Source organism: Plectrocnemia conspersa, unplaced genomic scaffold (genome assembly GCF_051122295.1).
Source record: "Plectrocnemia conspersa isolate PC_06_02 unplaced genomic scaffold, ASM5112229v1 ptg000008l, whole genome shotgun sequence".
Classification (NCBI taxonomy): Eukaryota; Metazoa; Arthropoda; class Insecta; order Trichoptera; family Polycentropodidae; genus Plectrocnemia; species Plectrocnemia conspersa.
In genome coordinates, this window is record NW_028277172.1 from 7,296,478 (window position 1) to 7,314,055 (window position 17,578).

Here is a 17,578-nt window from a genome sequence, read left to right on the forward strand (position 1 = left end):
TTAAAAGTCTAAATTCATATAAAAAAGTAATAGGCACATTATGTTTCCGCCCTTACTTATGGCATTAAAAGATTGTGAGTAAGAAAAAGCGAAAGCTTATCACCAAAATAATATATTAAAAACATTATAACATGATAAATTTTTATATGGAGTCATCTGCAATTATCATAAAAAATCATTTTTATTATCAATAATTGTAGAGTAATACTAATATTCACATTCAAACTAATTTATAAATAAGTTAAACAATTATACAACACTTCTGGCTCTCACAACTTCTTTGAAATACTTAGCCGAAGCTTTTGGTTCCCGGATTTTATCAGGAGTGTCATAGTGGACATAATACAACCCAAAACGTTCCCTAGAAGCAAATAATAAATATATATTTACATATTTATATTATTAATTTTATTTTAATAGACTCACGTATAACCTCGCAGCCATTCAAAGTTATCGATTAAACTCCAAACCGAATAACCAGTGACGTTGCAACCTTCTTCCATCGCTTCCCAAAGACTATTCAAATACTCTCTCAGATAGCTCACTCTCTTCACGTCATTGATTTCACCAACGTCAGGATATCCATTCTCAAAGACTATCACTTCGGGATTGTTGTATTCGTTTGAAATCCACTTCAGAAGTTCCTTAAACCCCCATGGAACTACCTGTAACCGTTATAAATTATATTTTAATTACTTGCACCTAATTAAAATAGGTATAATTATGTTTTTTATTACCTTTAACCATACTGCTACAGTTTTAGGCCAACTAGGATGTTGCGTCGTTTCAGTACCCGAATCATCTTCATAATCTGGTATATCACTACTTGTATTTGAGTGTGTAGTTAGATGAGTAGTGTAATGATTCAGACCCATGAAATCTGAAGAACCTCTGATTAAATCAATCTCACTTTGAGAAAATTCTGGTAAGCGAGATTTGTTGTATCCTTGTCTTGAGCTACGAATAGCTATATTATTCTTCATTGTGTCAGGATAATCACCTCTTTCAGAAAATATAGGATGCGCGAACCATCCTAACTAGTGATAAAAAAATATTATTTAATTAAAGGTTATTTTAATAACACATTACATACAAAAATGCAGCCGTGCAGCCTAGCTTATTTTCGAAAATTAGATCAAAACGATAAGATTATAATAAAATAATGATGATACCTAATTTAGTACCTCTCAACCGATGGTATACGTATATTCAAGTATGAGCGGCAAACTACAAACTATAATTTAACTGATAGGCGCTAATATGCTGCTCTAAAATCAGTAAAAAAACGCTTTTGTTTTGCGCGTCGTCAAAAACGGTTGATATTACTCGTCCCGTAAATTACCATCAACGCATGTAACGGGTTGGGACTACTTGACCCGTCGGTTAAGTGTTAAGATCTATAAACTTTGAATACATTTTGAATAAATAAATACTCCTAAATTCCAAAAACAGTTGAAAATAAATATGAACTATTCGCAGATTTGTCATCTCCACTATCAACAATTTCAGAGTTACTATTTTTTTACATTTATTCGACAATTTTTGGGTTAAAAAGATTTTTTTTAAAACGGATTATAACACAAAGACGTGAAAAAGGTTTCCGAAATTAGCTTAAAATTACAAATTTACACTGCTTATGACTAAAATATAAAATTAAAAAAATAAAACTAAAAATTATTGTAAATCAGTAATTATTCTATGAAACTCAATTTGACAGTTGCGAAACGTTCATTTATTGTTCCAAACCAAAACTCACCTAATGCAAGTTCTATAGGTCAAGTACATAATATGGCTTAAGCCAACTTTTCTTTCAGAATAAAATAAGAAGAAGAAGTACAGATAAACGTCTATGGCTTGACTGCACTCGAATATTATACTTGGTTTTAAAAATATTATAGCTATCCTTGTCAATATTACTACAAACATTTAAAATGATAATATTGGTCAATAAATTTAAACCGAATTTTGGTCAATAGGAGAGCGCAAAAACAATTATCACTTCTCAGAAGTCATAAATTCACGTCAAAAGCAATAAAATCGTGTCGGAGCTGTCGCAGTGGGAACGATCGGTAACGAGCGTTCTCACTGCGATGGCGATGGCACGATTTTATTACTTTTGACGTGGATTTTTGACTTCTGAGAAGGGATAATTGTTTTTTCCGCCCTCCTATTGGTCAAAATTTAGTTTAGATATGCTTATTATTAATATGCTCACTTATTGTAAGTCGTAATATTGTTATAAAAAGTCTGAATTTTTCACTGCAATGGCGACGGCATGATTGTATTACTTTTGACGTGGATTTTAAACTTTCGACTTTAATTTTGACCAGAAAAATGTCATTTAATAAAATATTATGAATTTTAATAAAATGAAAATATTAAAAAATCAACCACTGACTAGCCAACTTTTGCCCTGTTCTGGAAAATCCTAAATTACGTCCCTGTAAAAAAGGAGAAGAATATATTATAGGTATAACCCAAAGAGACGTAATAAGACATATTATAAAATCTTCCGTTATGTGTGTAAATATATAACACCTCAAAACAGTAAAATATTGACCACCGTACATGTACGGCGATACTCATTAAAGGATTAAATAATAATATAATAAGATTTTATGAGTTTGTATCTAAATAGGAGGGGAGTGTGCGTTTTTGTATTTGTCAGTAGTTTAAAGAAAATGTCTGTTTATGTACATTATGCAAATATTAAATGAAATTGCAAAGTTGCACGGTTGAGTGCAGTGTAACTAGCACTACATATATTGACCGTAAAGTGTTAAAAAACATTTAAATACATTTTTATTTTCCTGGTACGCGATTCACAGTTTTATGATAATTGATTAAATTATTACAAATATATGATATGTGGGATAAATTTATAGAAAAAAAATCTATAAACCCTATCTTAAAACGAATTTTTTGAACCCGAGTTTTAAGCCTCTGAAATGTTGCATTTTATTTATTTTTAATTATTATATTTAACATAATATTAGTAACATCTTTGGCTGAAGCACTAAATAATTACGTCACGGTAAATATGCAGTGTAATGTGTGATTTTTTTATATGAAGTTGAAATGATGAAAAACACGAATTTATGCACACGGTATTCAATATGTTAAGATATTAAAATAATTACTTCAAACTCTTGGAATGCATTAGCTGCCCGCTTATCTTCATCAGAATCTGAGGCCGGTGCAAAATAACTAGAGCTTAGAGTGATTCCTATTCTACCTCCCTGCTTCTCTTTGTATTCATTAACATATACATGGTATGCTTTAGCATGTGCTAATAATACAGTGTGTCCACAGAGGTAATCTCCTATGCCAGATTGATTCAACGCCGGTGCTTTTCCATCGCTACCATAACCATGCTGGCAGAATACTTTAGGCTCGTTGAAGGTCTGCCAAATTTTTACTCTATCTCCAAATAGCTCATAAGCTACTCTAGAGTAGTCCACGAAGTAATCTGCCACGATAGGATTTACCCATCCACCCAATTCTTGCAAAGATTGGGGCAGGTCCCAATGATATAAGGTTACCACAGGAGAGATGTTGTGATTCAAGAGCTCGTTTATCAGATCGTTGTAGTATCTTGTTCCGTCTTCGCTTATATAATTAGCCAAACCATTCGGCAGCAGCCTTGGCCAAGCTATAGAGAAGCGATAAAAGTCTAATCCTAACTCTTCCGCTATTTCAACATCACGTTTGTATAAGCGATAAGAGTCGCAAGCTACGTCACCGTTGCTTGTATCGTATACAGCATCTGGGTGATTGTGTATATAGCTGTCCCAGATGCTCTCGCCTTTATCTACAGTAAAACCATGATTTGTGATGACATTTAATCAATATATAGAGCAATATGGTAATAATGATTAGCTGACCTGAAGCATTCCAAGCACCTTCTATCTGATAAGCAGCTGTAGAGGCTCCGAAGAGGAACCCTTCTGGAAACTTTCTAGGAGTTTTGTCGCCCGCAAAGACGTAGCTAAACCAAAATATACATTTTATATTATATATTGTTCACTACAATTAACATTTTTTATAAACACGTGCTTACTTTACGCTGCAAAGACAAAGTAGAATAAGATGTTTCTTCATCTTCGCAGCGTTGGCGACTAAATTGAAAATATTGAGGAGATATACTAAAATGAGTTGCGCGATTTTGGTAGTATATCTAATACGTAGATCGCGTTTCGAAATTCGCGATTATATTTTTATTACATCTGTACAGAGTAGAATTGTGGTAAATTAATATATTAAAATTTTCTTGGGATTATTTAAACAATTTTTCCAATAAATAATATGCCTAATCTAGAAAATATCTACTGATTTCTTAATGAAAAGAGGAACATTGATAGAAACTCATCTTTAGAAGTCCAAGAAAAGCGGCTGCTTTTCTTGGACTTCTAAAGATTATTAAGATTAATTGGACGTAGCTAGTGTTTCTAGTAAAGAATTTCTCGATAAAAATAGCAAATCGAGAAATTTTATAATGCATTTTTTTTTTTGTATAATGCAAAAAAACTTTTTCGAAGTTTCGAAGGTTCATGCCAGATGTTTAAAAATATGCATAGTATTTCAATGAACAACGATTATTTTGTGATTTTCTATTACTCTAGCCGGCCGGCGGTTTTATCTTTGCTTTGGTGATCCAAGAATTCGCTCCGTTAAGAATTAATTATGCATCAAAATCGACAGAATGCAAAACGATTTTATTTTTCGGTAACCCAAAACGTTTTTTTGTATTATTTTTATAAAGTAGCAACAGCTGTTATTGACAATTGTCTCACAATTATTATTGACAACCGAAAGGGCCTTTAAATTTACGTTAAAACAATTGGAAAACATAAATTCTGAGCTTTAAATTTCAACGTGTAATTAAAGAGCAATTACAGTATTATATTATATATATAGAAACCAGATATTGATGTCATTAATAAAATATTTTTACAATCCAGAATCTTTCACCTGTCAAAAAATAATGATTTATTTAGTTATTCTTTAAAAGGGAAAGATAATATTCGCAGATTATTTAATGGCTCAACAAATTCTAAGGACCCTCGCGACTCCATTAAATAAAATGAAAATTTATCGTTAGCGGAACAATTAGAGTTAGAAATTTTCGCAGCATTACAGAGAGTAATGTAAGAAAACCAACATCTTAAGAATAATGGAGAAAGAATACAAAACAAGTTTTAACAACAAGAAAAAGACTAGAATGTTTGATTCTACTTTAGATGGCGTGTGTTTATTAAAGGGTTATTTTAATAATAATATGTAATACTGTATCTGTAATACTTCACTGTTCCTCCACTCCATTCATAAAAAAATCTCAAGAAATTTGAGAAGTGAAGTCGAGAATTCTCATATCTCGACAAATCAAAATCATCAATAAATCAGAATGCCTAGGCTGAAAGTTAAATAATAAAAGGAAGTGAAGTGGTAATTCTGTGTTTAAATTCCTGACATTTAATTATGATAATTCTGTGTTTAAAATCCTACGTACCGTCTGTTTCTCAATCTTTTGACCAATGCCGATGATTTGGGGTGGAACCAGACTTTTTGTTTCAATGTATATCGGCATAACGTTTGAGTCGAAATCCATACAATAATGATTTTGCTATCTTCTGGAATGCATAATCAAGGGATTCTGTGTTTTGTGTCTGTTCGGCAATAATATTAGTTTTATTTTTTTAATGCATGTTCTTATAAATAATAATAAAAAAATATGTCAAAAACTTCAATAAATAAACATATATACTAGTTGTTTGACATTTTTAAGTAAGTCTTTCGCAAGATTGTGTGAACCTGACACTATTCAATTTTATTTGCTTACTTATAAATTACATATTTAATTCGTCTTTTTGCAATACCTGTAATCATCATAAACAATTTTTATGCAAAAGATCTTATCGGTTAAAAGCGGGAGAAAAGGACGATTATTTTGTAATGCAATGTTGGGACTCCTACAGTTTATCTACAGATATTTGTTAGTGTAAATATATACGAAAAAGCAAAGTCAACTGTTTTTTTACTAAATCAAAATAAAATAGTACGTCAAATTTTTATTGTAAGAGAGTTTAAAATTCATCCCTCTTTTTACATAAAAAAACAAAGATATCTTAATTGTTTTAGGGCAGGAAGTAAATAAATTTAATCTATTATAAAATAGATTTATACAATTAAAATTCTAATCGTTGTGTTGACAAAATTATTTACAGTTCAAAGTCACACTATTCATTAGATAAAGAAGAAATTGATTTAATTTTAGACTATTAGTATTTTATTTTATAAATTAAACTAAGACCATAGTAACAGATTACCCAATGCGTCACGATGGCTAAAAACAATACATTGTATTATTTCAACACACAAAAATATATATAATTAAAATAATACATAGAAAGAAAGAAATAAAAAAATATTAAAATCATATGATACGAAGCGGACCAGCTCCTCGTAGCTGACACTAAACAGATCAATGTGCAATGCACACAAGATATATATTTTACCAGTGAAATATTATTTATCTGATAGGCGTTAATAAGATTATATGATTTCAATTTTTTCATGCATAGTAATTTATATATAGGTATCATCATTTATTTACATGCGATGCAAATTTTACAGTGAATGTGTGTTTTTCAGTGAATTTATATTATCACTAGTGAAGTCCAAATAAAATGTTTTTTATTAGATATTTAATTTTACTAGTGAAAATATAATGTGGAACCGGGGCATCACCTCTCTCACTCTGTCACACGCACGGTGTTTTGCGATCATGCGACTGAGACGCAATGCTTCACCGGCCGCCTCTGATCCTACGATTATTTTGGGAGGAGCGCTCCATTTATTTATATTAATAACGATTATATTAAATTTGACAGATAGAAAATAACTATATTATATGTTTTAAATATATTATATTTACAATATGACATATTGTTATATACATATTGTGGTAATGAAATACAGATGAATCACACTAGTAGTTTATATACTAACATGTTTGTTATGAGTCCTACACGGTCGCCAAAAATGTTTATTCACGCCGCCGCCACATTACAGTGTTGCCAGTTTGCCATCTAACTCATGTCCAAATATATAAATTTATCCCAACAGTGCGAAAAAAATATTTTTAAATTATTTTTAAATTATAAAAACTAATTATAGACACATTTAACGCTGCGTGGACAAATATCTTAATAAATTAATTTTCAAGCAAATCAGTTTTTAATAACTACTTAATATCGACCAAAGTTTTTGTAAAATAATAATATTTAGTATAGAGTCGAAAAAAGGTTTATAAATAAAATAGTTTATATATATATATAGCCAGTAATTTATCATAATCATGGACAAATTAATATTATAAAAATAAAATATATCTCACATTTTTTGAAACAATAATAAATAATAATATATTATATTATATGAAAATATAAAAAGTCATCTATCGTTGCGAATGAAAACCATTTTAATATATACTAATAATTTTCAAAGATTCACTAATAAATAAATATGAATACAATTATACTACACTTCTAGTCCTTACTACTTCTTTGAAATACTTAGCCGAAGCTTTCGGTTCTCGGATTTTATCTGGAGTGTCATAGTGGACATAATATAATCCAAAACGTTGTCTAGAAATAATTAAAAAAATATATGTTTACAAATTGATATTATGAATTTATTAAAATAAACTTACGCATATCCTCGCATCCATTCGAAATTATCAAGCAGACTCCAAACTGAATAACCAGTGACGTTACAACCTTCTTCCATAGCTTCCCAGAGACTATTCAAATACTCTCTAAGATAGCTCACTCTCTTCACATCGTTGATTTCACCAACGTCAGGAAATCCATTTTCAAAGATTATAACTTCCGGGTTATTGTATTGATTTGAAGTCCACTTTAAAACTTCCTTTAAGCCCCACGGAACCACCTGTAAAAATAAGTAGGTTAATAATAAATTTACATTAGTTCAACGTTAACCCGCCTGTCATTCCTACATTCATAAACAGGATATTTCCCCCTTCTCACTTGTACTTATAGTAAATATTGATATGTATTATTATAGTAACCTTTAACCATTTTGCAACCGTTGCTGGCCAACTGGGATGTTGCGTCCTTTCAGTACCCGAATCATCTTCATAGCTTGGTATACTACTACTTGTATTTGTATGTGTAGTTAAATAGGTAGTGTAGTGGTTCAGGCCCATGAAATCTGAAGAACCTCTGATTAAATCGATCTCACTTTGAGAAAATTCTGGTAAGCGAGATTTATTATATCCTTGTTCTGAGCTACGCAGAGCTATATTCTCTTTCATTATATCAGGATAATCACCTCTTTCTGAAAATATAGGATGCGCAAACCATCCTAACTAGTGATACAAAAAAATATTATTTTATTTAAGATTATTATATTCATATATTAAAATAATTACTTCAAACTCTTGAAATGTATATGCTGCTCGCTTATCTTCATCAGAATCTGAGGCCGGTGCATAGTAACTAGAGCTTAAAGTGATTCCTAATCTACCTCCCTGCTTTTCTTTGTATTCTTTAGCATATAAATGGTATGCTTTAGCATGTGCTAATAATACAGTGTGTCCACAGAGGTAATCTCCAACGCCAGATTGATTCAATGCCGGTGCTTTTCCAACGCCACCATAACCTTGCTGACAGAACACTTTAGGCTCGTTAAAAGTTTGCCAAACTTTGACTCTATCTCCAAATAGATCGAAAGCAACTTTAGAATAGTCCATGAAATAATCTGCCACAACAGGATTGACCCATCCTCCCAATTCTTGCAAAGATTGAGGCAAATCCCAATGGTATAGCGTTATCACTGGAGATATGTTATGCTGCAACAGCTCGTTTATCAGCTCGTTGTAATATCTCGTTCCGTCTTTACTAACATGATTAGCCAAGCCGTTAGGAAGCAGCCTTGGCCATGATATGGAGAAGCGATAAAAGTCTACTCCAAGCTCTTTGATTATTTCTACATCTCGCTTATACAGACGATAAGAGTCGCACGCTATGTCTCCATTGCTAACATCGTCTACAGCATCTGGGTGCTTATGTAAGTAACTATCCCAGATACTCTCGCCTTTATCTATATTAAATACATGCATTTGAATGACTTTTAACTTATAGATAGAGCGATAGGTTAATCAAGATAGCTGACCTGAAACGTTCCAAGCACCTTCGACCTGATAAGCAGCCGTGGCTGCTCCGAAGAGAAACCCTTCTGGAAACTTTCTGAGAGCTCCATCGCCCGCAAATACTTGTCTAAATCAAATCAATTTTGTGTTAAATATTATTCATAATATATTTTAAATGAACAAGTACTTACGTTGCGCTGCAAATACACAGCAGAATGAGATGCTTCTTCATCTCAGTGGCGATGGCGACTAAATAAAAAATATTGAGGTGATTGATTTAAACGAGTCAAGTGAGTAACGCGACTTACTTCTGTAGTATCGCTTAGATGTGTAGATGTATAAATATTTATATAAATATCAAGCCTTGATTCTATAACCCACACTGTAAATAATTTATGCAGAGTAGAATTGAGTGCATTACAATATTCTTAAACTTTTCTTTTTGGATTTCTGTGGATATTTTTAGCTACATTTTAAAATTAAAATTAAACTCTGTTAAATAACCTTATACATACCATATTTTTATTTGAGTATAAAAAATAGTAGGTGAAGATTATTCTTATTATATCATTAAAAAATATTATAAATTTAAAAATTTAACAAAGATTATTAACATATTATTTAATTTAGTATTTTTAAACTTGAAACAGATGCATTAATAATGTTATTGCATTGAATTCTCATTGATATAAGAGTGTAAGTATAAATAATAAATTATTAATATAGATAATAATTTAATATTATGATTATTTCCAACGCGGTCCTGTTTATATAAATATCACATTAATTTCAATTATTTTTTCTTGGTATAATTATTATTATCTAGCTTCTTGAACTCAAGCGCATTATTATTATTGTCTCATTAAGCGAATACATACATATATATATATATATATTGTGTAGTACATAGCCTGTTTTTTTACTTTTATACTTGATAATGAAATATTGTATTTTTATCTTGGTAATCAGTTTATTAATTTAATTTACTTTACCTTTATATCATTAAAGAAAAGTGATTCTTCATTTTAAAATATCTGCCGTCATATTAACTGCCGCTTTAATATTCTGTTCAGAAGCCAGAAGAAAGTAAACCATATTTGCGTTAGCACAGTCAGTTCAACAGCTATCCGTTTCAGCATTATTCATAATTTAAAAAATTTAGCTTACGCCCTTACTAATAGCTCGAAAGTCCGCTATACGGATATACATCATTATTCCAGTTTCATTTTGAACACATTTATAGAAATTATTTTTATTTTTTTATAAATGTGCTAAAAAAATAAACCTGAGAAATAATAATTAACCTGCAATTATTTAAAAAATAATAACTTATAATAGTAAAGAAGGCACAAAATGAATTTAAAAATCTTAAATATCAACAAAAATTATGAAAAAAATAATATCAACATGAATTATAAAAAACGGACAAAACGGTTTTTGATAACACGATTACTGCCGTAGTGTCTTATCTAGTCGGATCCTCCATCGTTTTATTCAAATAGTAGCTATTTAAAAAAATATTTAAAGAAAATAAATATGGTTTTATAGGGAATATTAAAAAAAATTAAAAGCAAATTTAAAAATATAAATAGAAAAAATTAATAATTTTGAAAATAGTACATAAAAATTTGTAACTCTTTAATGACATGATAACTGCCGTATTTTAAATAAATCGCCCTTAAAATTAAAAATAAAATAATTTTAAATATCTAAATAAAAAAATATAAATTAAAATTAAAAATAAAATAATCTTAAATATCTAAATAAAAAAATATAAATTAAAGATTCTACAGTAAAAACGCTTCATAATATAAATTTAAAATTAAAAACTTTTTTGAATAATATGTATGTTAGAAAAAATATCAAATATATTTGGTTTAAGACAATGTGTCAAAGAAAATACAAGGACAAATAATAGATCGAGCACATTAATAGATTTAGTATTTACCAATACCAAAAGAATTTATTGTAAAGTAAAATCAACTCCAAGAATAACTGACCATTTTATTGTATATATTTATATAGAAAAACATAATGAACTTAAGGTTAAAAAAACCAAAAAAATTGATATAATTAAAAAAATTAATTTTAATAAATTAAGATTAGAATTACAAAAATGTGACTGGAATGTAGATAATATGGATGTTAACATGATATGGAACGAAATTTATAAGAATATAGTAGATTGTAAAACAAAAAGTCAATATAATTTTAAAAAGGAATATCGTTACAACCCAAAACCGTGGTTTAATGATGATGTTAAAAATGCTATAAAGAAAAGAGATGAGTCATACAAAATTTTTCAAATATTAAAAACAGAACAAATAGAATATAAAGTCTTTAATGAAAAATGGAAAACATACACACAATGTAGAAATATGGCAGTCAAAGTATTAAGAATGGCTAAAAAGAAATGGTATGAAAAATTGATAGATGAAATACAAAATGATCCAAATAAGATGTGGAAATCAATAAAACAATTAATTTATCCAACTCAGAAAAACGACATAATAAAAATGGAAATTAATGGAAATATATATCAAGATCCTTATATAATAGCAGAAAAAATGAATACATATTACATTGAGAGCATAGAAGAAATTGTGAATTCAATACCAAGGATTAGTAATTTAGTACAATATAATAATAAAGCAATAATTGTAAAATTTAGTAAATTTAAATCAGTATCATTAGATGAAATTCATAACATAATATGTAAATTTAAAAAAGGAACTAGTACTGATGAACTAGATATAAATATAATTAAAGAAACATGGGAAATAATAGGAACTAAATTAAATTATTTAATAAATAAAGCACTCTCCTTAGGAGAAATGCCTGAAAATTTAAAGATTGCTACTATTGTACCTATACCTAAAATAAAAAATAGTAAAAAAGTTGAAGAAATGAGACCAATCAACATGCTACCGTGTATAGAAAAAATAATAGAAGAAGTAGTAATCAAACAATTAAAGGAATGTATTACTTCTCAAAACATAATATGTGAACAACAATCGGGATTCAGAGAAAAGCATTCCACTGAAATTGCATTACAAGTAGTGATAAATGATTGGCTGTTGGCTAAGGATACAAACAAAAACATTGGAGCAGTTTTCTTGGATTTCAAGAGAGCCTTCGAAACAATAGACAGAAAAATAATGTTAAAGAAATTGGAGAGTATAGGTATAAGTGATATAGTTTTAAGATGGTTTAATAATTACTTATATAAAAGAAAACAAAAAGTTAAAATAAATAATGTATATTCTGAAGAGAAATTAGTGTCTTATGGAGTACCACAAGGGTCTAAATTGGGACCATTGTTATTTGTTTTGTATATTAATGATATAGTTAATAACGTGAAAAAATGTAAAATTCATCTATTTGCGGATGACACATTAATGTATTGCATAGGTGATAACATTAAAGAAATTGTAAATAATTTAAATAATGAATTAAGTATATTAGAAATATGGTTAAAGAATAATGTACTTAAATTAAATGAGAATAAAACTAAATGTAAGTTTATTAATTATAAAAATGTTTTAGATAATAGTAGCAAAATAGTAATAAATAACTCTAGTATAGAAATAGTGAATAATATAAAATATTTAGGAGTAATTGTTGATACAAAATTAAATTTTAAAGAACATTGTAATTACATATTAAAAAAAATTAGTAGAAAAATAGGTTTATTATCTAGATTAAGAAATATATTAAGTATAAATCCAAAAAAAATAATTAACAATAGTATAATATTGCCCCATTTTAATTATTGTGCAACACTATTAAATATGTTAAATAAATTAGACAAACAAATGTTGCAAAAATTACAAAATAGGGCAATGAGAGTCATCTTAAATAAAAATAGATTAACTAATTGTAAAAGTATGATTGATAGATTAGAATGGTTGAATGTTCAAGAAATATTGAGTATGAATGTTTTAGTATTTATATATAAGTTAGAAAATAATATATTACCAAAATATTTTAATAAGTATTTAATAAGAAATAAAGATGTACATAAATATAATACTAGAAATAGAGAAAATTTAAAGATAATTAAGTATAAGAAAACGAGTACGGCTAGGGGAATTATGTACGGAGGTTTTGATTTATATAATAGTCTTCCAAGAGAAATCCGAAACAGCAAAAATATAACGGGTTTCATAAATGGAATAAAAAAACACCTTCGTACATATAGAAATAAATTATAATATTAAGACTTTATTATTGTATATTTTTATTTTTTCTTTCTGTTATGTATTTTTTATATATTTTTATATATGTTTACTAAATTTGTTAGGTGTAAAGATTAGCTATTAAGCTAAATAAATTATTAAAATAAAATAAAATAAATAATATAATTTAAAAATTGACGTGAAATTGATACGCATATTTCACGTCAATTTTTATAGTGAAATTATTCTATGCTTATATTCAATTACTGTTTTGACGGTGTTGGCGATCCCACCACGCGTGGATTGCTATTTTATTTATTACCAGTTTATTTTACGTATGAATTGACTATTTTATGTCAAATAAGTCAGTTTATAGTTAACCACCGGTCAGACCAGACAAGGCTTAGCCGATAGAAAAACGTGTCTTGAAAGGACCTTGAAAAAAATCCGTAAGCCAGAAAAAGAAGACAATCAACTAGTAAAAAAGTATGTCTAAGAAATAATAAAATTTTAGCTGATCAAGGACTTGTAAAGGTGAATGACTAATTAATGAATGTAAAAACATTTCATTTTCCTCATTACTTTATGCTTCTTAGAATCTGATTAAAATAAAATAAAATTTACTATGAGGATCACATGCACCTTAATGTGTGCTGCTAAATGATCATTAACTTTTTTCAATTAATAAGTATTACTTATTAGTTCCAGGAAATTTAGAAGCAATGTTAGAAAATTGACAATTAAATTGTTATACTAATTTTAAATGGAATGTTTTTTTTCAACTATTTTTTATACTATAAAATATCTAACTTGAGTTAGGTATTTTATATTATAAATTCCTTAGATTATAATTAAAATGAATATACAAAAATAAAAAAATCACAAAAAAGATTTTATGAATTGTTTCTCTTTGCAAGTATTAAACTTCTATAATATAAAAAATAAATATAGATATTCAGTTAACTGCTGATTACTTGCAAACAGTTGATTAAATCCTTTTTGTGAATTTCTTATTTTTATATATTCATACAATCTTTTTACACCTCGAACGAATTGTTAAAAAACCTACAAATAATTCCCAACATTTATTTAAAATATATTTATGTAATTTATTTGAATGGTTTATATATAAAAAGACGGACCTGTTCTCATTTTACTAATAATGATTTTGTAAACGTATATTTTTTATATTTTTTAAAGTCTGTGAAGATTTTAGCTTCTGAAGGTTCGCATATTGCCTAAAACTATCATATTGTTTAATTTTCTTTATTTTTTAATTATGTGCTTTTTATTGTTATATATTTAATAATAAATACAATATGCATAGTAATAACATATAATTATATTAATTGGTTGATTAGATGTATTGGCCCAACTAAACAATTTCTTCAAAATATAAACACAATTATTTATTTATGGTATGATATTGATAAAAGGTCACCTTATCAGTGAAACAGCTGTAGCAGTTCAAAATAGACGAACCGTCGTGTTTAAGAATGAAGTGCTTTGTGTTTTTCGTGTATTATATAATCGGGTGAATATATTTTTTATATTAGATAAGATATTTACATAATTAAAAAATATAATTAACCACAATATTCGCAGAACTGCGGCTAATAGTAGGAAATTCCCAGATAACTTCAAATTTGGATCAGCAACCGCATCATATCAAATAGAAGGAGCTTGGAATGTATCTGGTAATAATATATTATATATAATATTTTTATTTTATTAGTACCTGATTTTTATTATTATTATTAAAGACAAATCTGAAAATATTTGGGACTTCTTCACTCACAACACTAATTTGACATATGGTGGAGCTACTGGAGATGTAGCTTGTAATTCTTATTATTTATACAAAAGAGATGTTGAAATGCTAGAAGAGCTAGGAGTGGACTTCTACCGCTTCTCCCTATCTTGGTCTAGGCTTTTACCTAATGGATTTGCTAATAAAATAAGCAAAGACGGCTTGAGGTATTACAATGCTTTGATAGATGAACTAATTTCTAAAAATATTCAACCATATGTGACTATCTATCATTGGGATCTACCGCAAAATCTCCAACTGCTTGGGGGTTGGGCGAATCCAATTATGGCACAATATTTTGCAGACTATGCTAAAGTAGTATTTGAAGCCTTCGGGGATAGAGTCAAACTTTGGTTAACCTTTAACGAACCAGGAGGTTCTTGTATAGAAGGATATGATTTAGCAGCAAAGGCTCCAGCTCTTAAGCAAGCTGGTATAGGAGCATATTTATGTATTCACAACATACTAAAAGCACATGCTAAGGCATATCACTTGTATGATCAACATTATAGACCTAAACAAAAAGGTAGTTATTAACTTTAATAACATAATCATTCAGGCACGGTTATTCATATTTAATATGTTTAAAATAGGAAGAGTATCGATGACTTTGGATACAGTATGGTTTGAAGCAGATTCTGATTCTATAGATGACGTAGAAGCAGCTGAAAGAGCTAGACAGTTTCAAGTAATACTCTGTTATTAAGTATAATATAATTTGTAGTATTTTGATTCATATTTTAGTTAGGATGGTTGGCTCATCCCATATTTTCTCATGATGGAGACTATCCAAAAGTCATGAAGGACTTTGTTGCACAAAAAAGTGAAGCTCGAGGTTTTCCCATATCACGTTTACCTGAATTTACTCAAGATGAAATAAATTATATAAAAGGAACGTCTGATTTCTTTGGAATAAATCACTATAGCACTTGGATGATAAAAAGTAGTGCAAACTCTACCAACGATGGAAATTTTTTCGCATACCAAAAAACCGATTGGCCATCATCAGCCTCTTCATGGCTCAAAGTAAAAATTAATCTATGAAGAAGTTCATCTACAGGAACTAATTTGTTTTTTTTATGATTTTTAGGTTGTACCTTGGGGCTTCACCAAACTGTTCGGATGGATTCGTCAAGAATATAACAACCCTGAAGTGATGGTCTTCGAAAACGGTTTTTCTGACACAGATGGTCTTGAAGATTCAGGAAGAATAAAATATATCGATTCTTATTTGAACTCTCTCCTTGATGCTGTTGAGCAAGGTTGTAATATATCTGCGTATACAGCATGGTCTTTGATGGACAACTTTGAATGGCTAGCTGGATATAGGTGACTTAAGTTCATGCCATTAATTGTAGGCCTTAATCTGATCTATACTGTAATCCCGTTTTTGATTTTGTAGTGAACGTTTTGGACTATATCACGTCGACTTTGAAGACCCAAATAGGACAAGAACTATAAAAAAATCTGCTGGTTTCTATTCTGATGTTATTAAGAATAGATCTATAAATAGAACAGAAACTAAATATATTACAAAAGTTCTACAATTGTAATAATATATATAATATATTATTTTTAAATAAAATAATATCAAGTATTATATCAAATAATTCCAATTATTATTATCATTATTAAATAATTACTATACTATTTATTTAATTGTTAATAAATAGATAATAAACTGTCTTTCAAAATACATATAATTTATATTTTTATTTAATCGAAATTTAATAATATTTATTATGACATTTTTGTGTTTTATGAAAAAATATTACTAACGTGCTTTCAAAATGCATTTAATTAATGAGATACACATTTATATATGAAGATAGATTATATATTAAGTGAATCGTTATTTTCGGAAATATTTTGGTTCCAATAAACCCAGAGAGCCTGAGATATCAACAGTTTTGAGCCACGCCCTGGATAGTGGATCTTGAAACGTCAACCAGAGTTGACAGCGCATTTTACGGCAAGCATCTACGCCCTAAGGCCCGCCGCTGATATTTTTCTCATGGTTTGCAAGGACTTTTAATAAGCCAACACAGTCATGGGCAATATTTTGTCCTTATATAAAACTACACCTAATTAAAAAATACACTTTTGATCGATCGGCGCTCCTAGTACTGCATACACTGAGTAATGCCTTTTATAAAGGTTCGAAAAAATCATTGCTTCGTTCTTTTAAGAATGATTAATCCAAATTACACCCCAAGATAGCATAGCATGACTGGATACCGTGTCACGTAATTAGTGTTAAATATTATTTTTTCATTATATCGAAAAATACAGGATAATAATAAAAAATAATATATAAGATAACTATTTGTGAAGTATCAAATTGTTGAAAATTTTTTTGTGACGTATAAAAACGTATTGCTGGGAATAGACATACTGCAGTTTTCGTGAGTAAAATAA

The 17,578-nt window shown here is 28.7% G+C and overlaps 3 protein-coding genes across 11 annotated transcripts; 1 reads left to right on the plus strand and 2 right to left on the minus strand.

Moving 5' to 3' along the window:
- Window positions 1-99: 99 nt before the first annotated feature.
- LOC148232848 (myrosinase 1-like) lies at window positions 100-4,120 on the minus strand. Its single transcript, XM_088190534.1, has 6 exons — window positions 4,061-4,120; window positions 3,885-3,988; window positions 3,141-3,811; window positions 738-1,037; window positions 427-665; window positions 100-361 (listed from the first exon to the last, which is right to left on the minus strand). The coding sequence occupies exons 1-6, from the start codon at window positions 4,099-4,101 to the stop codon at window positions 250-252; spliced, it is 1,467 nt and encodes a 488-aa protein (XP_088046660.1). The 5' UTR covers window positions 4,102-4,120; the 3' UTR covers window positions 100-249.
- A 3,339-nt stretch (window positions 4,121-7,459) lies between these two features.
- On the minus strand, window positions 7,460-14,852 carry LOC148232849 (myrosinase 1-like). 2 transcript variants are annotated; one of them, XM_088190294.1, is made up of 7 exons: window positions 14,792-14,852; window positions 9,364-9,421; window positions 9,196-9,299; window positions 8,453-9,123; window positions 8,090-8,389; window positions 7,712-7,950; window positions 7,460-7,646 (listed from the first exon to the last, which is right to left on the minus strand). In XM_088190294.1, exons 2-7 carry the CDS (start codon window positions 9,402-9,404, stop codon window positions 7,535-7,537), a joined length of 1,467 nt encoding a protein of 488 aa, XP_088046420.1. In that variant the 5' UTR covers window positions 9,405-9,421; window positions 14,792-14,852; the 3' UTR covers window positions 7,460-7,534. The 2 variants fall into 2 exon arrangements, with proteins under 2 accessions (XP_088046420.1, XP_088046419.1); XM_088190293.1 differs by lacking the exon at window positions 14,792-14,852 and adding an exon at window positions 9,481-9,557.
- LOC148232850 (myrosinase 1-like) lies at window positions 13,715-16,856 on the plus strand. Of its 8 annotated transcripts, none has more exons than XM_088190288.1 (8): window positions 13,715-13,905; window positions 14,712-14,884; window positions 14,956-15,047; window positions 15,114-15,686; window positions 15,754-15,848; window positions 15,905-16,186; window positions 16,251-16,489; window positions 16,563-16,856. In XM_088190288.1, the coding sequence occupies exons 2-8, from the start codon at window positions 14,847-14,849 to the stop codon at window positions 16,711-16,713; spliced, it is 1,470 nt and encodes a 489-aa protein (XP_088046414.1). In that variant the 5' UTR covers window positions 13,715-13,905; window positions 14,712-14,846; the 3' UTR covers window positions 16,714-16,856. The 8 variants fall into 8 exon arrangements, with proteins under 8 accessions (XP_088046414.1, XP_088046416.1, XP_088046415.1 ...); XM_088190290.1 differs by having other exon boundaries at window positions 14,800-14,884; XM_088190289.1 differs by having other exon boundaries at window positions 13,715-13,884.
- The last annotated feature ends 722 nt before the right edge of the window (window positions 16,857-17,578 follow it).

Coding starts and splice junctions, on each gene's coding strand:
- LOC148232848 (XM_088190534.1), bottom strand. CDS start 4,101: ATGAAGAAACATCTTATTCTACTTTGTCTTTGCAGCGTAAA. Junction 3,989..4,060: donor CTTTGTCTTTGCAGCGTAAA/GTAAGCACGTGT, acceptor ATTTTGGTTTAG/CTACGTCTTTGCGGGCGACA. Junction 362..426: donor GAATGGCTGCGAGGTTATAC/GTGAGTCTATTA, acceptor ATTTGCTTCTAG/GGAACGTTTTGGGTTGTATT.
- LOC148232849 (XM_088190294.1), bottom strand. CDS start 9,404: ATGAAGAAGCATCTCATTCTGCTGTGTATTTGCAGCGCAAC. Junction 9,124..9,195: donor AGGTGCTTGGAACGTTTCAG/GTCAGCTATCTT, acceptor TATTTAATATAG/ATAAAGGCGAGAGTATCTGG. Junction 7,951..8,089: donor CGGTTGCAAAATGGTTAAAG/GTTACTATAATA, acceptor TTATTTTTACAG/GTGGTTCCGTGGGGCTTAAA.
- LOC148232850 (XM_088190288.1), top strand. CDS start 14,847: ATGAAGTGCTTTGTGTTTTTCGTGTATTATATAATCGG. Junction 15,687..15,753: donor TTATAGACCTAAACAAAAAG/GTAGTTATTAAC, acceptor TGTTTAAAATAG/GAAGAGTATCGATGACTTTG. Junction 16,490..16,562: donor GAATGGCTAGCTGGATATAG/GTGACTTAAGTT, acceptor TTGATTTTGTAG/TGAACGTTTTGGACTATATC.